This window comes from Fukomys damarensis, unplaced genomic scaffold (genome assembly GCF_012274545.1).
Source record: "Fukomys damarensis isolate Sample0158 unplaced genomic scaffold, DMR_v1.0_HiC HiC_scaffold_3, whole genome shotgun sequence".
NCBI lineage: Eukaryota > Metazoa > Chordata > Mammalia > Rodentia > Bathyergidae > Fukomys > Fukomys damarensis.
The window spans coordinates 6,331,883-6,353,128 of NW_022900915.1; the positions used below are offsets into that span (position 1 = coordinate 6,331,883).

Consider the following 21,246-nt stretch of genomic DNA (forward strand, 5'->3'; position numbering starts at 1 on the left):
TTGTTCTTAATTGCTTTTCCTTGTGTAAGAATCGGGTCTGTTCTTCTAGAAGTACAGTGTAGTTCATTTCACAGTTTGATAACATCTTTTCATTGTTGTCTTTTAAACTCAAAATTATTTCTGAGACCAGCTTAATATTTCTATCTTGATAGCAGTAATTTTATACTTCTAAAGAACACTATCATCAAATTTAAGTATTTCTATTACTGAAAACTGATTATAAAGGTAATATATTTTTAAATAACATTCAGCAAATGTGTTTAAATAGCATTTGGAAAATAACATGAAAAGTATAAGAAAGTTGCCAATAATACCTTAATTAAAAAGCCATTTGTTAACATTTTTATATACTTGCTTTTCAAATTTTTAAGGTTAATATTTAGTGAGTATTTCTTCTTAGATGGAACAATTTCTTTGAAAACAATATAGATACATTTTTAATTGGCTGACCAATATTTTGCTTTGTGAATATGTTAAAATTTGTTAAACCATTTCTTTATTGTTGGTACATCTTTGTAGATATTTTACATGAAATTTTTATACATTTTATCATACTTTTTATATGAATTAATGTAACTTTTTAACATAATTATTTAGAAATATACTTACTAGGTTAAACAATAGGAACATTTTTCTTTCTTCTTTGACCACTTCTAGAAATAACTGTCATTGTATAACTAGTACTAAATCATTCTTTTTTCTTTCTCCCTCAGCTCACTACCCTGGGAAATCTTACACCTTCGAGCACTGTGTTTTTCTGCTGTGATATGCAGGAAAGATTCAGACCAGCCATCAAATATTTTGGGGATATTATAAGTGTTGGACAAAGACTGGTATGCTTATTTATTTGTTCCAATTTGCTGAAACATAATATATTCATATATACAATCATCTGTATATTGCTAATAATTTTTGTGTTATTTGTTGTTTTGTTTTTGTTTTCAGTTGCAAGGAGCCCGGATTTTAGGAATTCCAGTTATTGTAACAGAACAGTACCCTAAAGGTCTCGGAAGCACTGTTCAAGAAATTGACTTAACAGGTGTAAAACTGGTACTTCCAAAGAGCAAGTTTTCAATGGTATTACCAGAAGTAGAAGCAGCATTAGCAGAGATTCCTGGAGTCAGGAGTGTTGTATTATTTGGAGTAGAAGTAAGTGCCTATTTTTATGCTTTAAATTTGATATTTTTAGAATGTATTTTGTATATAGAATTCCATACATACAGTAATATTGTTGGGAAACGGCCATCATTTATTGAGGATTCACTGTTTATATGACACTTTACAGTTACTGACTCATTAAACCCTCACAACACCCTAAGCTGAGTTCTCTTAATGCCCCTGTAATGGATGAGGAAACTAAAACCCAAAGTTATCCTCTAACTTGCCACACTTGGACAGCTAGTGAAGGATAAGGCTGGTCCTGAATTTAGGCTGACTGATTTTTACAGTATACTTTTTAATCTTTTGAAATAATTTAATTATTTATAACCCATTTTCACCAAAGGCATTATTTTTATTCTATGTGTCATAAGATTTCATTTTGCCTGTATTTTGGTACTATAAAAAAACCTTAGCAGTCCTGGAGTTATTTTTCAAATTTGAATTATATAAATAACTTTTTAAAGGAAAAAAATACTCATAGATTCTTAATGATGATCTCAGTTTATTTGTTCCTAGCTTTTAAACTGGTAATATACTAAAACTTTAAAAATAATGAACAAAACCATTAAGATAATGAAATCAGAATAACAATATTCATTTCATATGGTTATGACTTTTTGATAGTAGGCTTTATAGTAGTAGTTTTTAATTGTGGAAAGGTGTAGTCTTACAAATAGATGTACATGAAATATTTATATTTTGGCTTCAATAATGATAGTATAGAGGAATCCTGTTTGTATAAAATCCTGTTTGTTTAATCATACTAAATGCTGTTGATGACTTCTGCATATTTTTCTTGTTCATCGTAATTAGACCTCATGTATAATCGATATTCTCTTCGAACCATCCAAAAATTCCAATTTTAATGAAGTGTCAGTTGGTAATTTTCCAAAGCTCTTTTGTCATGGGAAGATAAAGTTGACATGGCATTATTGAAATCTGCTTTCATTGGTTTTATAATTTAGATATTGTTGAAATGTGTTTTTACTCTAGTTTCTGCTAATGAGTTGTCACGAGTTAGTGTTTACAAAGATGGAGTCCATAATAGTTATGGTGATGTACACTTAAATATCCACAGTTACTGACATTATAGGTGAATAAATGCAAGCCTCAGTTGCTAATGTGTGTTCAAATGATTTAACTAAAGACAAAGCTAGATGTGAAGTAGTGTTGTTTATAATGCTTTGTCTGATTTATCTCATTGTTTTGTGCATTTAAAAAGTATTGGTTTTGCCATGTTTTCACATACTTTCTTTTGGTCTTCATCGTAAGCTATTTGTTTGTTTGTTTGTTTGTTTGGTTTTTTTTTTTGGTACTGGGGATTGAACTTGGGTCCTTGAGCTTGTGAGGCAGGTGGAACCACTGAGCTAAATCCCTGCTGCCCCTTCATCATAAGTTATTTTGGATTGGCCTGCATTAACACCTGATGCCTTGTAATGAATCCATTTTCCCACTACTTTGTCACTCCACAGTGTCAAGCACTTGGGTATGAATACAGAAACAAACCCAAATGCAGGTGACACAGTAACTGAAGGGTAATAGCTCTAAGGTCATTTAGAAGATGCAGATGAAAAATCTTTAAGAAATTCTTAATGGAACTCTTTAAGAATATATTCATGGTTCCCAGTATAAGAAATAATATAATAAAATTGTTGATTTTACAAAAAAACCAAAGATAGAGACACTGATTTATGTTCAAGCAGCCTAGTTAATTAGAGGCAAAACTAGGTGTGGAACAAAGTCATTAGATGTAATCTCTCTGCTTTATCATGTTGCTTCACATTTGTAGAAAACTTTTGGTTTACCATGTATTTACATATGAATTTTTACTTTCCTGTAGACTCATGTATGCATCCAGCAAACTGCTCTGGAGCTTGTTGGTCGAGGTATTGAGGTTCATATTGTTGCTGATGCCACCTCATCAAGAAGCATGATGGACAGGATGTTTGCTCTTGAGGTAAATGTCCTGCTGGAAAATACATCATTTATCACATTTTCCAAACAAATTAGGAATATTACATTTTTAAGTATAATGAAAGATTGACTTCTTAAATTTAAGCTTGGTCTGACAGCATCAGACTCATTAATTTCTAGAGTCTCAACTAATCACAGACATACCTTTAAGCTCTCACCATAAATCCTATCTTTTATTTGTTTTCTCCTCTCCTTAGAGGTAGGTTTTTACTAATGACCAAATTTCTTTTATGTCTTTCACTGAGATTTTTCTGTAGGGTTACACATGGACTAAAAGATTTTTTTTCCAGAAGTCTAACCTGAACTGTTCAGAAATTTGCAAAGTAGAAACTCACTTGGGTTTAACTCAGCCACAGGTTAACCAAAACTAGGGCAGATTGGGCCTACATCTGGTTCAGCTGGTTAATAGGTTTTGTCAGACTTAAATTCTGGAATTAGGAAATGTGTCCCTGACTGTGGATGCCATTCACATGCAATGTTTCATTACTTTCTAGCGCTAGAGTGGGGAAATCACTGATTATTAACATTACCTAACAGTAATATTAACTTGAGCATTTTTTATTCCAAGACAGTTAAAACTTTCATAATCATGGGGAACTTTCAGTCAAAAGTGTCATGTCTCTTTCATATATAATTCTGATTCTGTAATAATTTCAGGGTTATGTACATTTGAATTTATATACATGTGGACTTAATTGGAAAATTAAATATTTCTACTAAAAATGAGAAATATAGTGGATTTTGTTTTGTTTTGAGATCTCCCAGTGTCCTCCCCTAAGCTGGCATTTGAACTGCTTTCTCTGTAGGATTTCTGAATCATCTCTAGCCTAAAGTGTTCTATGGGGTGATTAGGTGGAGCAAATGAAGAAAGGGAGGCGGAGACAGAGGAAGGAAAGCAGCTGAGTGGAGGTTGGGAAGCGCTGATGGCCATAACTGATAATACCAGTTTTCAGTCCCAGTCGGCTCTCCTTTCTCTGTGAGTTTTTAAAGTAGTAAGTCTCATACTGAGATTGCAGGTGAAACTAGTTTATGTTCTCAAGCTATTTTCAAGACCTTAGGGACTATTGCATTTGCTGATAGTTGCTACTGAATATTGCTTCTTCCATTCTCACCAAAGATCTGTAAGCCCTTCTCACAGTTGTGAGATAATCAGCTCTCACTTCTTGAATTCCCCTAATAGCCTAAATTTATATACTTTCTCTGTCAGGTCCCCCCACCTCACTTAGCTGCTCTTTTTATATGTGGATAATCTTTATTTTTATTTTTATTTTTTTATTCTGAGTTCCAGACTTTGAAGTACTACCGAGGAAGTAAGAAACTAAAGACATACAAACAAATAGCACTTTCCTTGTCTTTAAGACATTTCAAGGACTTTCTTCCTGTGTTCAGGTTTCTTAGACATGTCTTCTTTATGGTATTTATCACAGAAGTCTTGACTATTACAGTTCCATCTGCCCACAAGACTCAGATTAAAAGCATAGTCACTCATTACCATCCATGCTTAAGTTTTCCACAGGCTGCCTGGTGTCTCTGATTAGGAGTCCAGACAGTGTGGGGTATCAGTGCGGATGTGAATGCAGTGGTAGTGTTGCATAGTTTGTGTCCTTCAACAAATTACATAGTCTATCTCAGATTTCTCATTAGTGGAGTGGGAATAATAATAGCCCCTACATCATAGGATTTTGAGGATTAAATGAGATAATGTGTTTATAGCAGTTAGTACAGTGTGGGACACAGTATGTACTCAAATGGTAGCTCCTGCTTTTAAAAAGTCGTTGTGGCTTTCATGGGGTTAGTCTTCCCTGAAATATATGAGCATATTAATTCTAAGACTAAGAAGGAACCAGGCCTGAGATATTCTGAGAAAGGAAGGAAAGAACCCATTGTCTCGGTGACTTGGAAGAGCCTGCCTGGGGTTAAAGGGCTGAATTTGAAAAGGAGAAAGTAGAATTAAAATTCTATATCAGGTCAAGTGGTGACAGAAACATTTGCCAGACCTTAAATTTTTCCTCTTAGTTTTATCTTCATAAGGAAGTAGTATTGTTTTAATTTATCCCTAAGTTTTTTTGAGAACTGTGAAATGTTATTTTCTCTTTTTTTTTATAAGTAGGAAAGTTAAAATATCAATTTATTCCTTTAGAATATAACTATTTAAGATAATTCCTGACACTGTCCATGTTACCTATTGTTACAAACAGTGCATGAGAGGACACAGGCTTTGTGTGAGCGAGAGACTGGATTTATTTCTGTCTAGGTGCAGATAGAGCTGAGATTCTGAATGATTTCAGCAGCTTGGCCAGAGGAGAAGTTAAATTTTTTTAGGATTTGAGGATGGGGTTATAATCCTAAGGAATCTGGATGGAATGCTTGAGGTCAGAATTCCAAGGAGGGTCAGTGCAGGTGTGCATATAGAACTGACACCGGGGAGATTGGTCGTACTGTCCTAAATTTTCTTTATGGCCATCTGGTCTGTTTGCTGAAGGTAGTATAGCCCTTTAGTGGTATCCTGTTGTTCATAGAAGGCTGCATGTTTGCTAAGAGGGTCTCACTCAGGTCAGGATGACACCTATAAAATGACTATACTCTTAAAATTTATAGTTAGCAAGTATCAGGGTCTGTGTCATGTGCTTTATTCAGTAAAAGTATCAGGCATTGTTTCAGTTGGTAATTGTATAGTAAATGCAGAATAAGATACGATACGATACGATATTCTTGAACTTGATGTCCTTGTACATCTGGGTAGTTTTTAATGTTGCTTGGAAATATAATGAATGGGTCGTCCCTCACCCCCAATCACATGGCTTTCTGTTCATTTTAGGTTTATAGGTCAGAGACATTTTTCTTTTCCTTTAGCCTAGGTAGGCTAGTTTTGCAAGTTTTGCAGGTGTAAAGGGAGATCTTCAAAACACTAACGCACATGTACCCCTGTGCATCAAACAGCTTGAGTTTTAATTACCTCTTTTACAAACCGGGAGAAAAAATGGGCTTGGGACCAGTATTGTTAGATGGTGAACAGCTGGATCTGGAATAGCTATCATTGTTCCTGTTGCTCAGGTACCCTCCCAGGTTCGAGCAGGGCAGGAACTAGGCAAAAGTCTACTAGCATGCTATAAAAGCTTTGCATTTTGTATACCTTTCCTAAACTCAGGTTCTGGGCTAGATTGGTTTTTAAATACCCCATCAGTATTGACTGCATTCAGTTTTGAAGCCTAGTGCTATTATGTAGGTGTCAGTCTTCCCAAATATATTTCTGTGACGTGTGTGTCCTAGCCTGCCCATACTATTATGACCAGAGGATTGTGGGATAGGAGGGACCAGGCTTTGGTCAAGAGAACTCTAGAAAAAGTTGCCCATTATGAATAGGCTTCTTTCTGAATCAACAGGATTCTTCCTTAGCCCTTGGTATAGTCTTCTCCCTTTCTGCCTCATTAAAGATCTAGAGCGATGAATGGGAAGTGACCTCTGCTGGCATACTGAGCTATGTAAAGCACTTCATAGACACTGAATGCCTACGACTCAGCATTGGACTGAATCTTTGAGAGTTCCTTGATACACTGGTGAGCAGTTGGGAGGGTGATTGAGAGCTGGTAACTGGCTAGGGTAAGGATTGTGCTTAAAAGGAGCACACATTCAGCGCAGTTTGCACAACAGTGGACTGCACTTGTCTTGTATTTTCTGCCTATCTGTCTGAAGCAAGCACAGGATGTTTTGATTCTTGAACTAAAGATAAATTTACTAAAGAGCAGCCGGGGGATTTAGCTCAGTGGTTCCGCCGACTGCCTCGCAAGCAGAAGGTCCCAAGTTCGATCCCCGGTACCCCTGCCCCCCCCAAAAAAAAAAAGAAAAGAAAGAGCAAAGGAGTAGGAAATAGGACTTTTCAGAAGTCTTAAGAAAATTCTCCCTGGAGTTTGACCTTATCAAGAGCACTAACACACTTGCTTCCCCTCTTCCTTTCCTCAGAACTGCTTGCTGTTTTTCCATTTCTTGAGAGTCCTGATCAGCTGCACTGCTCTCTTTTCTGTACTGCTGTTGAGGGCGAAGCTTTCTTTCTGAGTGGCTTATGGCATATCCTCCCTTCTGCCGGGCCAAAGAGGAGCCTCACAGTGGGAAGGTTAGGTCTGGAGATGCACAAGCTTCTGAAGGAAGATTTAGTCGCACTCCATGGGGATGTCTTGGCTATTCAGATGCTTATTGCTGTATGAGGAGATACTGATCTGGGTCTTTCTCCGATTTTCACAGGAATTCTTTGCAACTACCATGGATGCTTGGGATAAGTGTTCCCCAGAGATTCTAATAACAAACAGATTCAGAGAGTGAATCTTTGCCATGGAATTCATTTCTCCGCTTCTTCTTCCCTCCCTCTTTTCCCCTTGATTTTCTGTTTTGCTCTCCTCCATCCCTTTGCTCCTTTGTCCTCTGCCTGTTCCCATCTTAGTTACTGTGCTTCTGCTGGAGCAGTTTGGCAAGGACATTTTTGACATGTAAGGAAAACTGTACAATTTAAACTTTTCTACTCTTGTTCAGTGCTTCTAAAAAACGTCTGTAATGGCAGCAAAGATGGTGGTTCTGGAGGCATATTCTTAAACCTCAGATGACGCCAGTCATGTCTAGCTAGGGATGCTCTTATTCTTGGGTAGGTCTCACATCTTGTATGTCAGATGTTCAGGGGCAGAAAAAATACAGAATCCACATTTGATTATTGATAATACTTTTAATGCAGTTAAAACCTTTATTTCTATGAAATTGGATGATAAATTCCTAATGACTGTTTTTGGTAGTTCTGGGGATTGAACCCAGGTCCTCACGTATGCTTTCTTTTACTTCTAGTCCATGTCACTAATCCTTAGTTTGTGGAAGTGGTTTTGGAATCTTGGCCCATTATTGCATTTGACGATATGTCTGTGGGCCAGGTTTGTCGTAGAGGACACTAACTATTGTTCCCTGGCTCACTTCTGCTGTTATAAAGTTGTTCATTCTCATGCTCACTTCTTGACTGTCTTTGTGCATCTTTTCTTTTAAAGCGTCTTGCTCGCACTGGGATCATAGTTACCACAAGTGAAGCTGTTCTGCTGCAGCTGGTAGCTGACAAAGACCATCCAAAATTCAAGGAAATTCAGAATCTGATTAAGGCGAGTGCTCCAGAGTCGGGTCTGCTTTCCAAAGTATAGGACACATGAAGGACTGGTATCTTACCCACCATCAGGGGACAGGACTGTATGTTCAGACAAATTCTTGTCTCTACTAGAATTAAAATGTCAAGTCAAAAATGGCTCCTTTTTTTCAGCTCTTAGTAACAGTTAACTAGCTAGATCATTTGGGTACCAGCATTTAGTTACCAGTGTCCAAGGCTTCAGGTGCTGCTTACTTTCTTTTTTCCTAATGTGTTTTTATTTATTAAAAAATAAATTACAGTGGAGGTGGCTTTTTTGTCTATACTGTACACACTGGTCAAGTGCATACCAAGGTGAAGGTTTCCTAAATTATGTACTTTAGAGAAAAATGTGTACCAGTAATGGTTTGACTTTTGCATTATGGTAAGATGTAGGTTTATTTTAATGGACTCACTGATTTACAGATTGATTGTAATAGGATTATTTTGTGTGAATTTAAACACAGGACTCTGCATCATGTTACCCATTTCTCTTACAGTGTTGTTGACTTACTGAGTGAGCCACAATTAATCTAATCTGACCAAATTATGTGGACTATGTATCTTTCTAGATTGAACTGATGTTCTTACTCTGGTCACTAGTTCTCTGTTGATGTTCTGTTTTTAGCTGAATCTCTTACTTAGAGAGACTCATTGAATCCTTGCTTATTTAAATTTTATAAACAGTGATTTGCAGTGCCATATAATTGTTAGAGGGCCATTGTAACATCTTTGAAGTAGGACTGTAGCTGAATATCTTTAGCTGAATATCTTTAAAGCCATCTTGAGTACTTTTGTAATATGCACAGATTTAGCAAAAAGATAAAGGCTTCATAAAATACAGTCTTAAAATGTTCATATTCTGTTTCATATTGTGTCCATTTACTTTCCAAATATTATAAAGCAAAAGGCTTCTGTAATGATTTGGTGATACTATCATTATGGTCATTGTTAGCTTTCAGTGAATTTATTTTCATTAAATACTTATTAGAGTGTTTTAAAACTGGGTTTCTTTATAATATTATGTGAAATGTGGAACATTATTGTCTTTTTTATTAAAGCACTTAAGGAAAACTTCTTATGTGAATGAAATTATTTTTGTCCCCCACAAGGTGACTCTATGAGTACTCTTCCGAGGATTCTAATATTAATTCAAAAATAATAAAATTTTGACATTTATAATCTTTCAATTCATGGGAATTTTCAAAGAAGAAAACCCTTTTGCAGATGGGGGAAGATGGATTTTACTGAAGGCCCTACATTGTTTAAGAGCACAGCAGAAGAATTGTGTGTGTGTGTGTCTGTGTGTGTGTGTGTCTGTGCATGCACGTGTGTGTGTTTTTTGGTCAGTGTTAACAAATACCAGCTAGCATTCTTACTGGTATGTTGGGGCTGGGGATTTAGCTCAGTGGTTTGGCGGCCTGCCTTGCAAGTGCAAGGACCCGAGTTCAATCCCCGGTACCAAAAAAAACAAAAAATCCTTTTCTGACAGATATTTATGAGTCAAAAAAGAATCAAATATTTCTCCACATTTTAAAAAATATTTTCTTTTCTTTTTATTGAGTTTATTGGTACAGTCTAGGTATACAATACAGTTACATTCATTCTGGGGATCCTGTACCTTTACAAGATAGGTCTTGATTCTCATTTTTTCCCCTTGTCCCTGCCCTCCCTTCACCCCCTCCTTCCCTCCCCATTTATAAACACTTTATTTCCATTTTTTTGATTTCTCATTTTTTTTCCTCTCCCTTATTACTTTTCCCCCACCCTTCCCACTTTCCCTACAGCTTTAGCCCTTTACTTCCTATTTCACATTATTAATTATCTCATTATGATCCTGTGTACTATTAAAGTGTTTGACACCAGAGAAACTATTCGATATTTCAGTTAGAGAAATCTCTGTATGAACATTCAAAATAGGGAATCCTAAAATAAAACCAAAAAGGAAAGTAAAAGAGAAAAGCAAAGATGTAAGATTAAAATACTCCTTAATTCTGAAGATGAAAATGGTCCCTTAACATATTTAAATTGCTTCTTGCTCTTGTAGTCTTCTCTTATTCTTTTTTTTCATTATTTAGAGAATACTTTATTAGTTTCTGTAATAAAACCCACGTAGATATGACCTTACATATTTAATAGTGTGTTACCCCTATACAAATGGAAAAAAAAATTAACATTTCTAGACCAATATGGCTGTCAATTTCTGTACAATGCCGACTCAACACAGTAAATTGGGATAAGTTTTTCCAAAGTTGACAGCACAGTTAAAGTTTCCAAAAATTCAAATTTTATATATATACATATATATATATATACATATATATATATGTATATATATATACATATATATATATGTATATATATATTATATGTTTATAGTTATATAAAAAGACCAATAATAGGTGTTATGCATCAATAGCAGCAACAGCTTCTCCAGGTTCTGCAGTCATCTGAAGAAAATTATAGATATTCAGCACATTCCATTAAAAGAACAAAAACAAAGAAACAAAAGAATATAGTATCCAGATAACAGCAAAGTTCTGTTGCTGTTGTGGTACCTGGCACCATTTTTTTTTTTTTTTTGCATCTTAATCATCATCTGGAAAGAACATTCTAGAGTAATATCTTTAAAAATAGCTCTGATAAAGCACGGTCACTACTACGTATAATAAAGCAGGTACAAGATATTTTACATTCACAGAGGTATGATGCAGTATTGACCTACATCAACAATACTAGAATCAGTTTTGATTTGAAATTTGCTTTGTCTGCAAATAAGATTGCTACCCCTGCTTTTTTCTGGGCTCCTGTCACATGGAGAATTGTTTTCCATCCTTTCACTTTCAGTCTATGGGCTTTTTGCACTAGGTGTGTTTCTTGTATACAACCTATTGTTGGATTTTGCTTCTTATTCCATTTTGCCAGTCTATTTCTCTTGATTGGTGAGTTGAGGCCATTGACATTGATGGTTATAACATATATACTGACTTATTATTGTCATGTTATTGGCCTTTTGTTGACTCTTTTTACTTTTTCACCTTCTTTTAGTTTCTTGCCTTGCCTATTTGATTTGCTCTGTTGGGCCTCGTGGTGTTGTTGCCTTCATTGTCTTTTTCTAGGATCTTATTTAGAATTGCTTGTAGTGCTGGTTTGGTATTCATGTAGTTTTTCAGGTATTCTTTGTTGTGGAAGTATCTTATTTCCCCATCCATTTTGAAAGAGAGTTTTGCTGGATACATCAGTCTAGGTTGGAGGTTGTTCTCTTTTAGTACTTGAAATATCTCACTCCAGGCTCTCCTTTCCCTAAGGGTTTGTGTTGAAAAGTCTGCTGTGATTCTGATGGGCTTTCCTTTGCATGTGATTTGTTTCTTTTCTGCTACTGCTTGTAGTATTTTGTTCTGTTGGGTTTCTGTGATCTTGATTATTATATATGTCTAGGTGTAGATTTTTTTTTGATTGTGGCTAGTTGGCATCCTATATGCCTCACTTACCTGTATGTCAAATACTTCCCCTCTGTTTGGGAAGTTTTCTGTCATTATTCTTTGAACAGCTTTTTAAAGTCATTTGTATTTTCTCCTGCTACTTCATGGATTCCTATCAGTCTTATGTTATTCTTCTTTGCATCACCTAGGAGTTGTTGGATAGATTTCTCATGATCTCCTACTGTTTTTAAGAGACCTCTCTTTTCATGGTCACTGACTGCAATCTTGTCTTCTATATCTGAGAGTCTGTCTTCGCATTCTTTTATTCTGTTATGTACACTTTCAATGGAGTGTTTAATCTGGATATCTGTTTGAATCTGTTTAATGGATTCCATTTCTTTCCTATGTTTGGTGTTTATTTTTTCCATTTCTTTCTTATGCTGGGCCTTCATGGCTTCTGTTGTGCTCCTGAGCTCATCTATTTTTTTTGTCAGTTTCTGCTCTAGAGTCTTGAATCACGACTTTCATTTTGTTCACCATCTCTATGGTTATCTGGGAAATTATTTCTGTTTTGAATTTTTCTAGAGCCTGATTGATCTGTTTTGTTACTTCCTGTGCTCTGAGTTCAGGGTGTCCTGATGGTTCACTATCGGCCTTTTCATCCTTATTTGCTCTACTGCTTGCCAATGGTGAAATGGAAGTCTGTCTTTGTGTCTTGCTTCTGTGTTTTCTCCTTTTTATTTTTGTTGTCGGGCTGTCCTTGGTTTAATGTCTGGGTTATCACCCAAATCTTCCTGATATAGTTGTGCCCTAGCTTCTGGGTCTCTAATGACCCACAGACATTCTCATCTTCATAACATCAGAGAAAACAGCTCATCAAATCAACCACAATCCTTTATCCCAACTGATACAATCAGCAACACATTATGATCAAGCACAACTTGGAAACTGACCACCTGTGGTAGTCACTAGTCTATCACCCTTAAACCATTTGAATTAAATTGAAATCAAGAAGCAGTGCAGAACATGTCTGCAGTGAACAAACTTTTTAATATAGCATATTTACTATTTAATGGCTCAGACAGAGCTAGAACTCAAGACCCCTGATTTCAGTTAGCTGAAAGCTGAAACCCATGATGCAAACTGACTTCAGGCTGCAAGGCCCAGATTGAGTTCCCCAACCTTCTGAATGGTTCAACTCCACACCGTTCTACTACAGGTTTCCCATGCCCTTTAAAGATGATCAAAGTTGGGAACTCAGAAAAATACCCCTGATGACCACCTCTGCCTCTGCAGAGTGGGTCCAAAGACTGGCACAATCAGGAGGTCTGAGAGTGCACATGGAGGGCGGGGAGGGTTAAAGGGAGTTATGGGGGTTCAGGGGTGCCCACACAGCTACCTTTCTGGCGCTGGAGCGATGGCGGCTCTGGGCGTGAAAAGGCGTGGCTCTCCCCATGGTGGATCGGGGCTAAGCTGTGCTGTGTACATGCTCCAACTCCACTTGAGGACTGGACATACATACTGCAAACGTACCAATAAAATACTACCAAAAGATTGAAATTGACCCTTTAGTATTCTTAGGTCTATGTTGCTTTTTAAGTGATTTCTTCATTTTATTTTTGTCCTGAACAGCAGGCTGTAACATACCAAGAATATTTATTTTAAAAAATACAGGATACTTTTTAATAAGATGAGATCCGAGTTGTTGATTCTTATTTCTAGTTCCCATGCTACTGAGGATTTGTTCATAAAGTCTTTTCCTATGCCAGTGTCTTCAAGAGTTCTGTCTAATTTATCTTCCAGCAGATTTAATGTCTCTTTTTTAATATTTAGATATTTAATCCACTTGGATTTTAGTTTAGTGCATAGTGAAAGATAAGGGTCTAGTTTTAATCTTTGGAAAGTTGAAATCCAGTTTTTCCAACACCATTTATTAAAGAGGCTATCTTTCCTCCACTGAGGATGGTTGACTCCTTTGTCAAAGATGAGTTAGCTGAGTATATTCCTCTGCTGGGTATCTTTCCAAAAGAATTAAAAAGAATCATATTACAGTGATATATGTGCACAGTTTGTAATAGCTAATACTTGAAAACAGCCCATTTGCCCATCAGTTGGAGACTAGATAAAGAAAATGTGGTTTTTCTATAAAATGGAATACTACTCAGCCATAAAGAATGAGAAATTAGAGTCATTCATAGGAAAATGGATGCTTATTGAGGATATACTCTTAAGTGAAATAAATAAGTCACACATGTATATTCCAAATAGTTTCTGTAGTGTGAAAAACTGTAATTGTACATAAGACCCTAATGGTATAATTGACAATGTGAAATAGGAAGAAAAGGGATAAAGGTGTAGGGATAGTGGGAAGGGTAGGGGAAAGGAAATAAAGGAAAAGAAAAAATAATGAGAAAATGAAAATAATGTATTTGTAGATAGGGAAGGGAGGAGGGTATAAAGGGAGGGCAGGGGTAAGGGGAAAAAATGCGAACCAACCCCTGTCATTTGCCCATCAGTTGGAGACTAGATAAAGAAAATGTGGTTTTTCTATAAAATGGAATACTACTCAGCCATAAAGAATGAGAAATTAGAGTCATTCATAGGAAAATGGATGCTTATTGAGGATATACTCTTAAGTGAAATAAATAAGTCACACATGTATATTCCAAATAGTTTCTGTAGTGTGAAAAACTGTAATTGTACATAAGACCCTAATGGTATAATTGACAATGTGAAATAGGAAGAAAAGGGATAAAGGTGTAGGGATAGTGGGAAGGGTAGGGGAAAGGAAATAAAGGAAAAGAAAAAATAATGAGAAAATGAAAATAATGTATTTGTAGATAGGGAAGGGAGGAGGGTATAAAGGGAGGGCAGGGGTAAGGGGAAAAAATGCGAACCAAGACCTGTCATGTAAAGGTACAAGATCCCAATGATGAATGTAACTGTATTGTATACCTGAAATGGACCAGTAAACTCAATGAGAAAAAAAATAAAAATAAAAAAATAAAAATACAGGATACTTGAATTTGCTGAGAATAGGTCTGAAGTGTTCTTACCACTTGTACACAAAAGTAACTATGTGAGAAGATGAGTATGTCAGCTTTGTGGTGGAAATTATTTCACAGTGTATTCACATATAAACATAGTATTAAATATATTCTATTTTAATTTTTCAGTTATAGCTCAAAGCTGGAGAAAGGATTGCATTTACATGCTTAAAGATTTTATGACTTGAAGCATATAAATAATTTAGTAATTCCTGTTGAATAGAGTATATCCTGGTTGGCTTGCTGTGTGAAACAATATTGAAATGGTCTCCAAGGTTCTCCCTTCCCTGGGGTACATACGTCCCTCACTTACGGAATCAAATAGTAAGTCGCTTTCCTGACATAATTCAAGTTTCAGAGGAGTGTGAAATGGGAGCCGGTGTTGGTAGTTCTGACCTAGTATAGTGAGCGCTTGAGAGGGAGTGGGCTGGTCCTCCAGGAATGTTGGTGTGAGGGATTCTCCTGGAGGAGGAGACTGCTGACTTGCCAGGTGGAGACTTGATAGCAGCTCTGACAGCAGCCAGGAAGGAAACGGGGCCGGCGCATTCACCTCTAATAAGTATTTATCAAGAGACCTGGTGAGGCTTAGTAGCAGGTTCTCCATAGAGCCTCCAGCAAAGTCTGGCTACACCTCGATCACCTCATAAGACCTGAACAAATAATTGAGTGTCATTGGTTTCAGACCCAAGGAGCTGTGAAGTAGTAAATTTGTGTTGTAAGCTGTTAACCCTGCGGTAATTTGCTAATAGAAAACTAATACATCTGCTTGGTTGTTGGCTTTTTTTTAAAAAAAAATGTAGCAGCCATTTTACTTAGAACAGTTTTATTAAATGTGAATATTTTTTGTTGCAGAAAATAGTCAACTTAGAGCACACCTGTCGTATTTGAAGTTTCATTTCTTAATATAATTGTGAGTTGCACAGTATATTTCACTGCTCAACTTTAAACGCCATTTGGGTTCAGATTGGTGCATTGTTCTCGCAGCTGCCTCCGTGGTAAATCGTCCCTCCCACTTCAGACAGTAAATGGAAGAGCTGAGAGGTGATGTGTCTCAGAACCTATATTTTGTACACAAGCATGAAGCTTTGAGCTGGGGTTCTGGAAAATGCATATTGTGGTTTTAAAATACTATCTTTGGCAGCCCTAAATAAAAATATGGAGTGCTTTATAAATTAAAATGTTAGAAATCTGGATATTTTCCAAAAAATGAAGACCCTAGAAAGAATACATGGAACATAGGAATGAAGGAAAGCATAGTATAAATTTGTTAGTTACTGTTGCAATTTTAGCATCTCTTTGGTTGTCTTATCAGTATGACAGTAAGTAAATGCTTTATCCTTTTGGAGAATTTGGCAAAACTTACATACCCTGTGTATTACTGGGTCAGTAGTACTGTAAACAGCAATTTATTCCTGCAAGTAGATGCTGAAGTAAATAAAATATGCTGTAACAGATGAGTGTGTGTGTGTGTGTGTGTGTGTACACAGATTCTCTTGTCATCAAATAAATTTTAAAAAGTTGTAGTTGATGAGAATTGGGAAAGAAGATAAGAAAAATGGATTCCCTATTCATGCTGGAGAAGAAGCCATTGTTATGTGTGGGCTATATAACTAAAAGCACTGAAATGGCACGCTTGGCTTTGTCCTTAGTAGTCTTGAAAATCGGGGCAAACATCTTATCTTCACAGTAAAACAATTATATTAAATGTAAGGTCCATTCATAGCTCTACTTTCTATGTATCAAAATTTTAAATGCAGTAAGACTTATGTTAACGTGTTTACCGAGATGTTCATTAGATATTCACTGTGTGACAGGTACCTACCTGGTTGCTTTGGCTCTCAGAGCTCCTCACATGCCTGTGTCGTCCAGCTGGTTGGAAGTAGTTGAAATTTTTCCTCCCGATTTTAACCTGGAATTGAAGAAGTGTGCCTGTCAGCATGGTACAGCACTGTGCTCCCTCCTGTCGTCCTGTAAGCCAAGCACACTGCAAGGCTCCAGGAAAACCTGTAGGGAGCCATGACCCGGGCAGGAAGCACATGTGGCAATCCAGGAGCCTTCTCATCCCAGATTGTTTCTTGGTATATTCAGACACCCTCTCTGTAAGCTCGGGTATATTCTAAATAGTTTGATGCTTTTCAAGACAAATTTTTACATTAAGTAACTGTTTTAGAAAACTATTTAGAAATATTAAATGCGACCTCTTTTTAAAATATTCCTTTAAGTTTTCATTAAGCTACTTTAGATTTTAATTTTTTTAAAAAAATGCAATTTTCTTAGCCAGAAACATTTTTTTACACCTTCCTCAACATTTGTACTGAGATCTTTCAGTGATAAATGTAAGCTTATTTTAACCTATGGTGAATAGTCAGACTTTAACAAATTATTTTGTTCATATATCATCTTTATAGATCTATATTTAACTAAAACCAAAAATGTTTAACTTCTAAATATGTGGGCATTTTGGCTTTAAAGTTGGTGAAATACAAATTCCTCAGTGATTATGACCAAAATTATCATATGAGTTTATTAGAATTACAAGTAATAGGAGCATATACTATAGCCCTTGTTTTCCTCTCATACGGAGGGAGCTATATTCTGAGTAGTTAATAATCAGACTAGTTGATTATTACATTATTATTATATTACTATAATGATAAACTCTAAACATGAATTTTCAAGATAAAATGAGACAGTGTCAGATCTGGGATTTGATTTTATTCTTAGAGCTAAGAAATTAGCCTGTTACTGTTTTATGGATGCTGGCAGTAGTTATAGATTACGTATGAAGTGAAAGCCTTTGCAGGGGACAGTCAGAGAAGAGAATTACCAATTGCAAAGGAACGTACTCTAGTGACCGATAACGTAAAGGCCACACAGTCAGTGCAGACATGAGGTAGGGGCTGCAGTTAGAGAAGGACAGATGACACATTCTTTCCACAGGGATTAGAGCTTTGTTAGTTTTCCATTAGTGTAATAATGCCTGAGATGATCAATTTAAAAAGAGGGAAGGTTTACCTTGGCTCATGGTGTTAGAGGTTTCTCCCCAAGGTCATTGGCCTCAATGCGTTTGGGCCTGTGTTAGGGCAGTGCATCATGGTGACAGTGTGTGATAGAGTGACTTACTTCATGGCCGGGATGTCCGAGAAGTAAGGGGAGGGAAGGGGAGACGAGAGGGAGAGCAAAGACCCGCGACCCTTACTGACAACATTCCCCTGCTGACCTAAGACTTCCCACTGGGCCTCACCTCAGAAGTTTCCAACACCTCCCAACAGTGCCTGTAACACAGGCAGCTTTGGGGGAAGTTTCGATGTATAAACTCTTCACGGGCTTCACTACTGGCTGTGTGGCTGTGACTATTCCTGAGTGTCATTTGTGAGGGACACCTTGTTAGTGTATGTACTGGGGCAATGTCTAAAACTTCTATGGATAATTGTTTCATGTGCAGATGACTTTTTATTAAAGAGAACTATGCTGGGGAGTTGCCAGGTGACCTACAGTCAAAGTGTAGTAGATGCTGTGTAACCTAGAGCTTTCAAACTCATTTGCCCATGGGGTGAAGAAACTGCCTTCTTTATAAATAAATGAAATAAAACGATAGTGCTGGGAACAGGAGAAAGTTCACAAATCTAAAATAAGCTGGCCCTAGTCAGTTCTATCTGCTGTCACAGGAAAATGAGAAACCAAAGCAAATCTAGAGAAAATAAAAATACAGACTTTTGAGAGTTGGTCTATAGATTACGAGACCTGTGTATAGATTGACCGATCAGCTGCAAATGTTACTATTCTCATTTTTTCTGATTTGAAGTTAGCCAGTTAGTCTTTGCTATTTCATTGTCTGAGACAGTAGCCTGAAGTTTTGCTGCATATTATAAATTACCTACAGCTCCCACCTGCCTTGCAAGCACAAGGTCCTGAGTTTGATCCCCAATACCAAAAAAAAAAAAATCACCTAAATTCCAATACCTAAACTGTGTCCTATAGGAATGAGATAGAACCGTTGTGGATAGGGCCCAGATATTGTTAATCCATTCTTTTTTTAATTTGCCAGGTTTATCTGAAGTTTCACCCCAGTGCTACTGAGGAAAAAAACCTGTACTTTAACAGAATTCCAGGTGAGTCCTGTGCAGGATAAAGCGCAAGGAGCAATTGTCTAATTATTATTACATTTAAGCATTAGGACTGTGATTCTTAACCAGCTTGACACATTAGAGTTGCCAGAGAGCTTGAAAATGTGCTCACAAACAAGCCTACCACAGGACATGCTGATTTTATTGAGCTATTTTTCACATGCAGATACTTTGTTTAGCTAGTATTTTCTGGAGTTATTTAATGTCTAAAAGAACTGTCCCAAAGTGGCTCTAATATGCCACCAGGGCTGAAAACAACTTTCTACCTCAGTTCAGTTTTCCTCACTCTGTAGTTCTGTGAACTTCTCTTCACCTTATAAATCGTCTACTGTGGAGTCCTCTGTTCACCACTTACCATGTGAAAATAGTCACGGGAAGGATTTTGCTTGCCAAAAATCACCTTCGAGTTTTTTTTCCTGCTTATTTATGTAATTAACTGTTCAGCTCTCACTCAGTTCTTCAGTTTTGGATATGCAGACACACAAACTTCTCAGAACACTTACTCTAGGACTTCTTGGTGCCCACCCCAGGCATATTTTGGGAATAAGGCTACGCCATCATCCTGAGCAGGTCAATTGTTCATGTTTTAAATCTTAGAAATACTGTAAGATTTTTATTTACTATTTTAATAAGTGGGCTACAATATGTAATTTGATACAGAATTTCCGTTTTATTATTGTCTCATGCAACAATTGTCATTTGCAGAAAAAAGTCTCTACCCTTGCTGAGTTTACATCTCAGCTTTTATCTTTATAAAAATGGATTAGATAACACAGAAGTCAACTGAAGAAAATAAAAATACCACATTTCTTTTGCTGAATTATTTCCAGTATGTTTGGGAAATGTATTAATATTAGATTCTTATGAATATTTTTCTCTTGGTTTTCTATTCTTTTATTGCTCATAGAAAGACATATATTTTTGTGTTTCTCAAGGTAAAGGCTCAGGGTCCTCTACACAGCCTTCAAAGTCTCTCTCCTCTATACAGGCAGATCTCAGTGTCCCTAGGGAGACATTGGCCCAAGATTTCTCAATTAACCAGGAAAGAATGGTGTAATATTCCTTCCAGAACTCTTGAATTGTTAAATCTGCATCTGAGATCATCTGGAAGCACAAGCGACCAGCACTTGAGTCATAACTCAAGACTTTGGTCATAAGTTAAAACTAAAATTCTAATCATAATCCATTTTGTTTGTGTCAGGCCAGGTGTAACTCAAAGGTCTTTTGTAGCATTGTTAATTCTTACTGTGAGCACATGAGGGATTGAGGCAACATTCCAGATCTTTTAAGTAAGACCAAAAATTACTTGGTTTGCTCTTGTATCTCCAGAATAAGCCTCCAGCGACATATATGATGCCTGTTAAGTAGTAAGCATGTAATAAATACCTATAGAATAGACAAGCAAATGCATCAGTAAGTGACAATCTGACAGTGAGTAGCGACAGCAAAAAAGCACTGTTAGAAGGATATGAAAAGTTTTCAACAGAGATCCAAAAATTATGAATAGAATTAACTCATAAAATAAAAACTCATGTACTTGATTTAAAGACATGAAGGAAAATAGAAAATAGAAATGGCACTAAAGCATAAGATTAACAGAATGGTGCTGAGGACTCGGCTTAGTGTGAGGCTTTGAGTTTGATTCCTGCACTGAACACATGCACAAAATGCATTCAGGCACCTGGAAGCCTCTGCAGCCATGATCCAAGGGATCTCAGCTACCATTTAAGCTAGAGGCACACCTTGGCTTTATACATATGGTTACTGGCATGAAAAATGCAAATTCTGTGAGATCAGAGATTCTCCTATGCAGATTTCAGTATAAAGCCTGGGGAGCCATGCATGTGCCCCTTAGAGAACAGTGTAGAACCTGTGAGGGTGAAGCTGAAAGGGCAGAAAAGACCACACATTTGGAGAAGCAGGAGCATGGAATGTCTGAATAAAGCTGTAGGCAATGAATGAAGACACCCCAAAAGAGAAGCCATGTGGGCTGCCACCAGCAAGGCCATAACAGTGGGGCCATTTGGAGTTCACATTTATCTTCACAACTTGACCCAGGCACTAGACACAGAATACAGGATCTAATGTTTGCCCAGCTGGTTTTCAGCATTGGTTTGATACCATTATATTCAACCCCCTTATTCTTCCTTTTTGGTATAGTAGCATTACTCTGTGAATTGTATGATGACAACGTTTAACTTTCTTATTTTCACAGTAACTCACAGCTAAGAGTTTGCCTTGAGTCTCAGAGGAAGCAACTTTGGGTCTGGACTTTTCAGCAATATTGAAAGTGTTAAGACTTTGACAACTCTTAGAGATAGACTAAATTCACTTCACATAAAGAGAGGCACATTGGCTTTTTTAGA

At 36.7% G+C, this 21,246-nt stretch overlaps 1 protein-coding gene across 1 annotated transcript in view; it reads left to right on the forward strand.

Moving 5' to 3' along the window:
- Positions 1-680: 680 nt before the first annotated feature.
- Isoc1 (isochorismatase domain containing 1) overlaps positions 681-21,246 on the forward strand; it is a 160,901-nt gene continuing 140,335 nt past the window's right edge. Inside the window, exons 1-4 of the mRNA XM_019207873.2 lie at positions 681-833; positions 946-1,149; positions 3,002-3,118; positions 18,802-18,865. Coding sequence (XP_019063418.1) covers positions 768-833; positions 946-1,149; positions 3,002-3,118; positions 18,802-18,865 — 451 coding nt within the window. The 5' untranslated portion in view covers positions 681-767. The remainder of the gene's footprint in view (positions 834-945; positions 1,150-3,001; positions 3,119-18,801; positions 18,866-21,246) is intronic.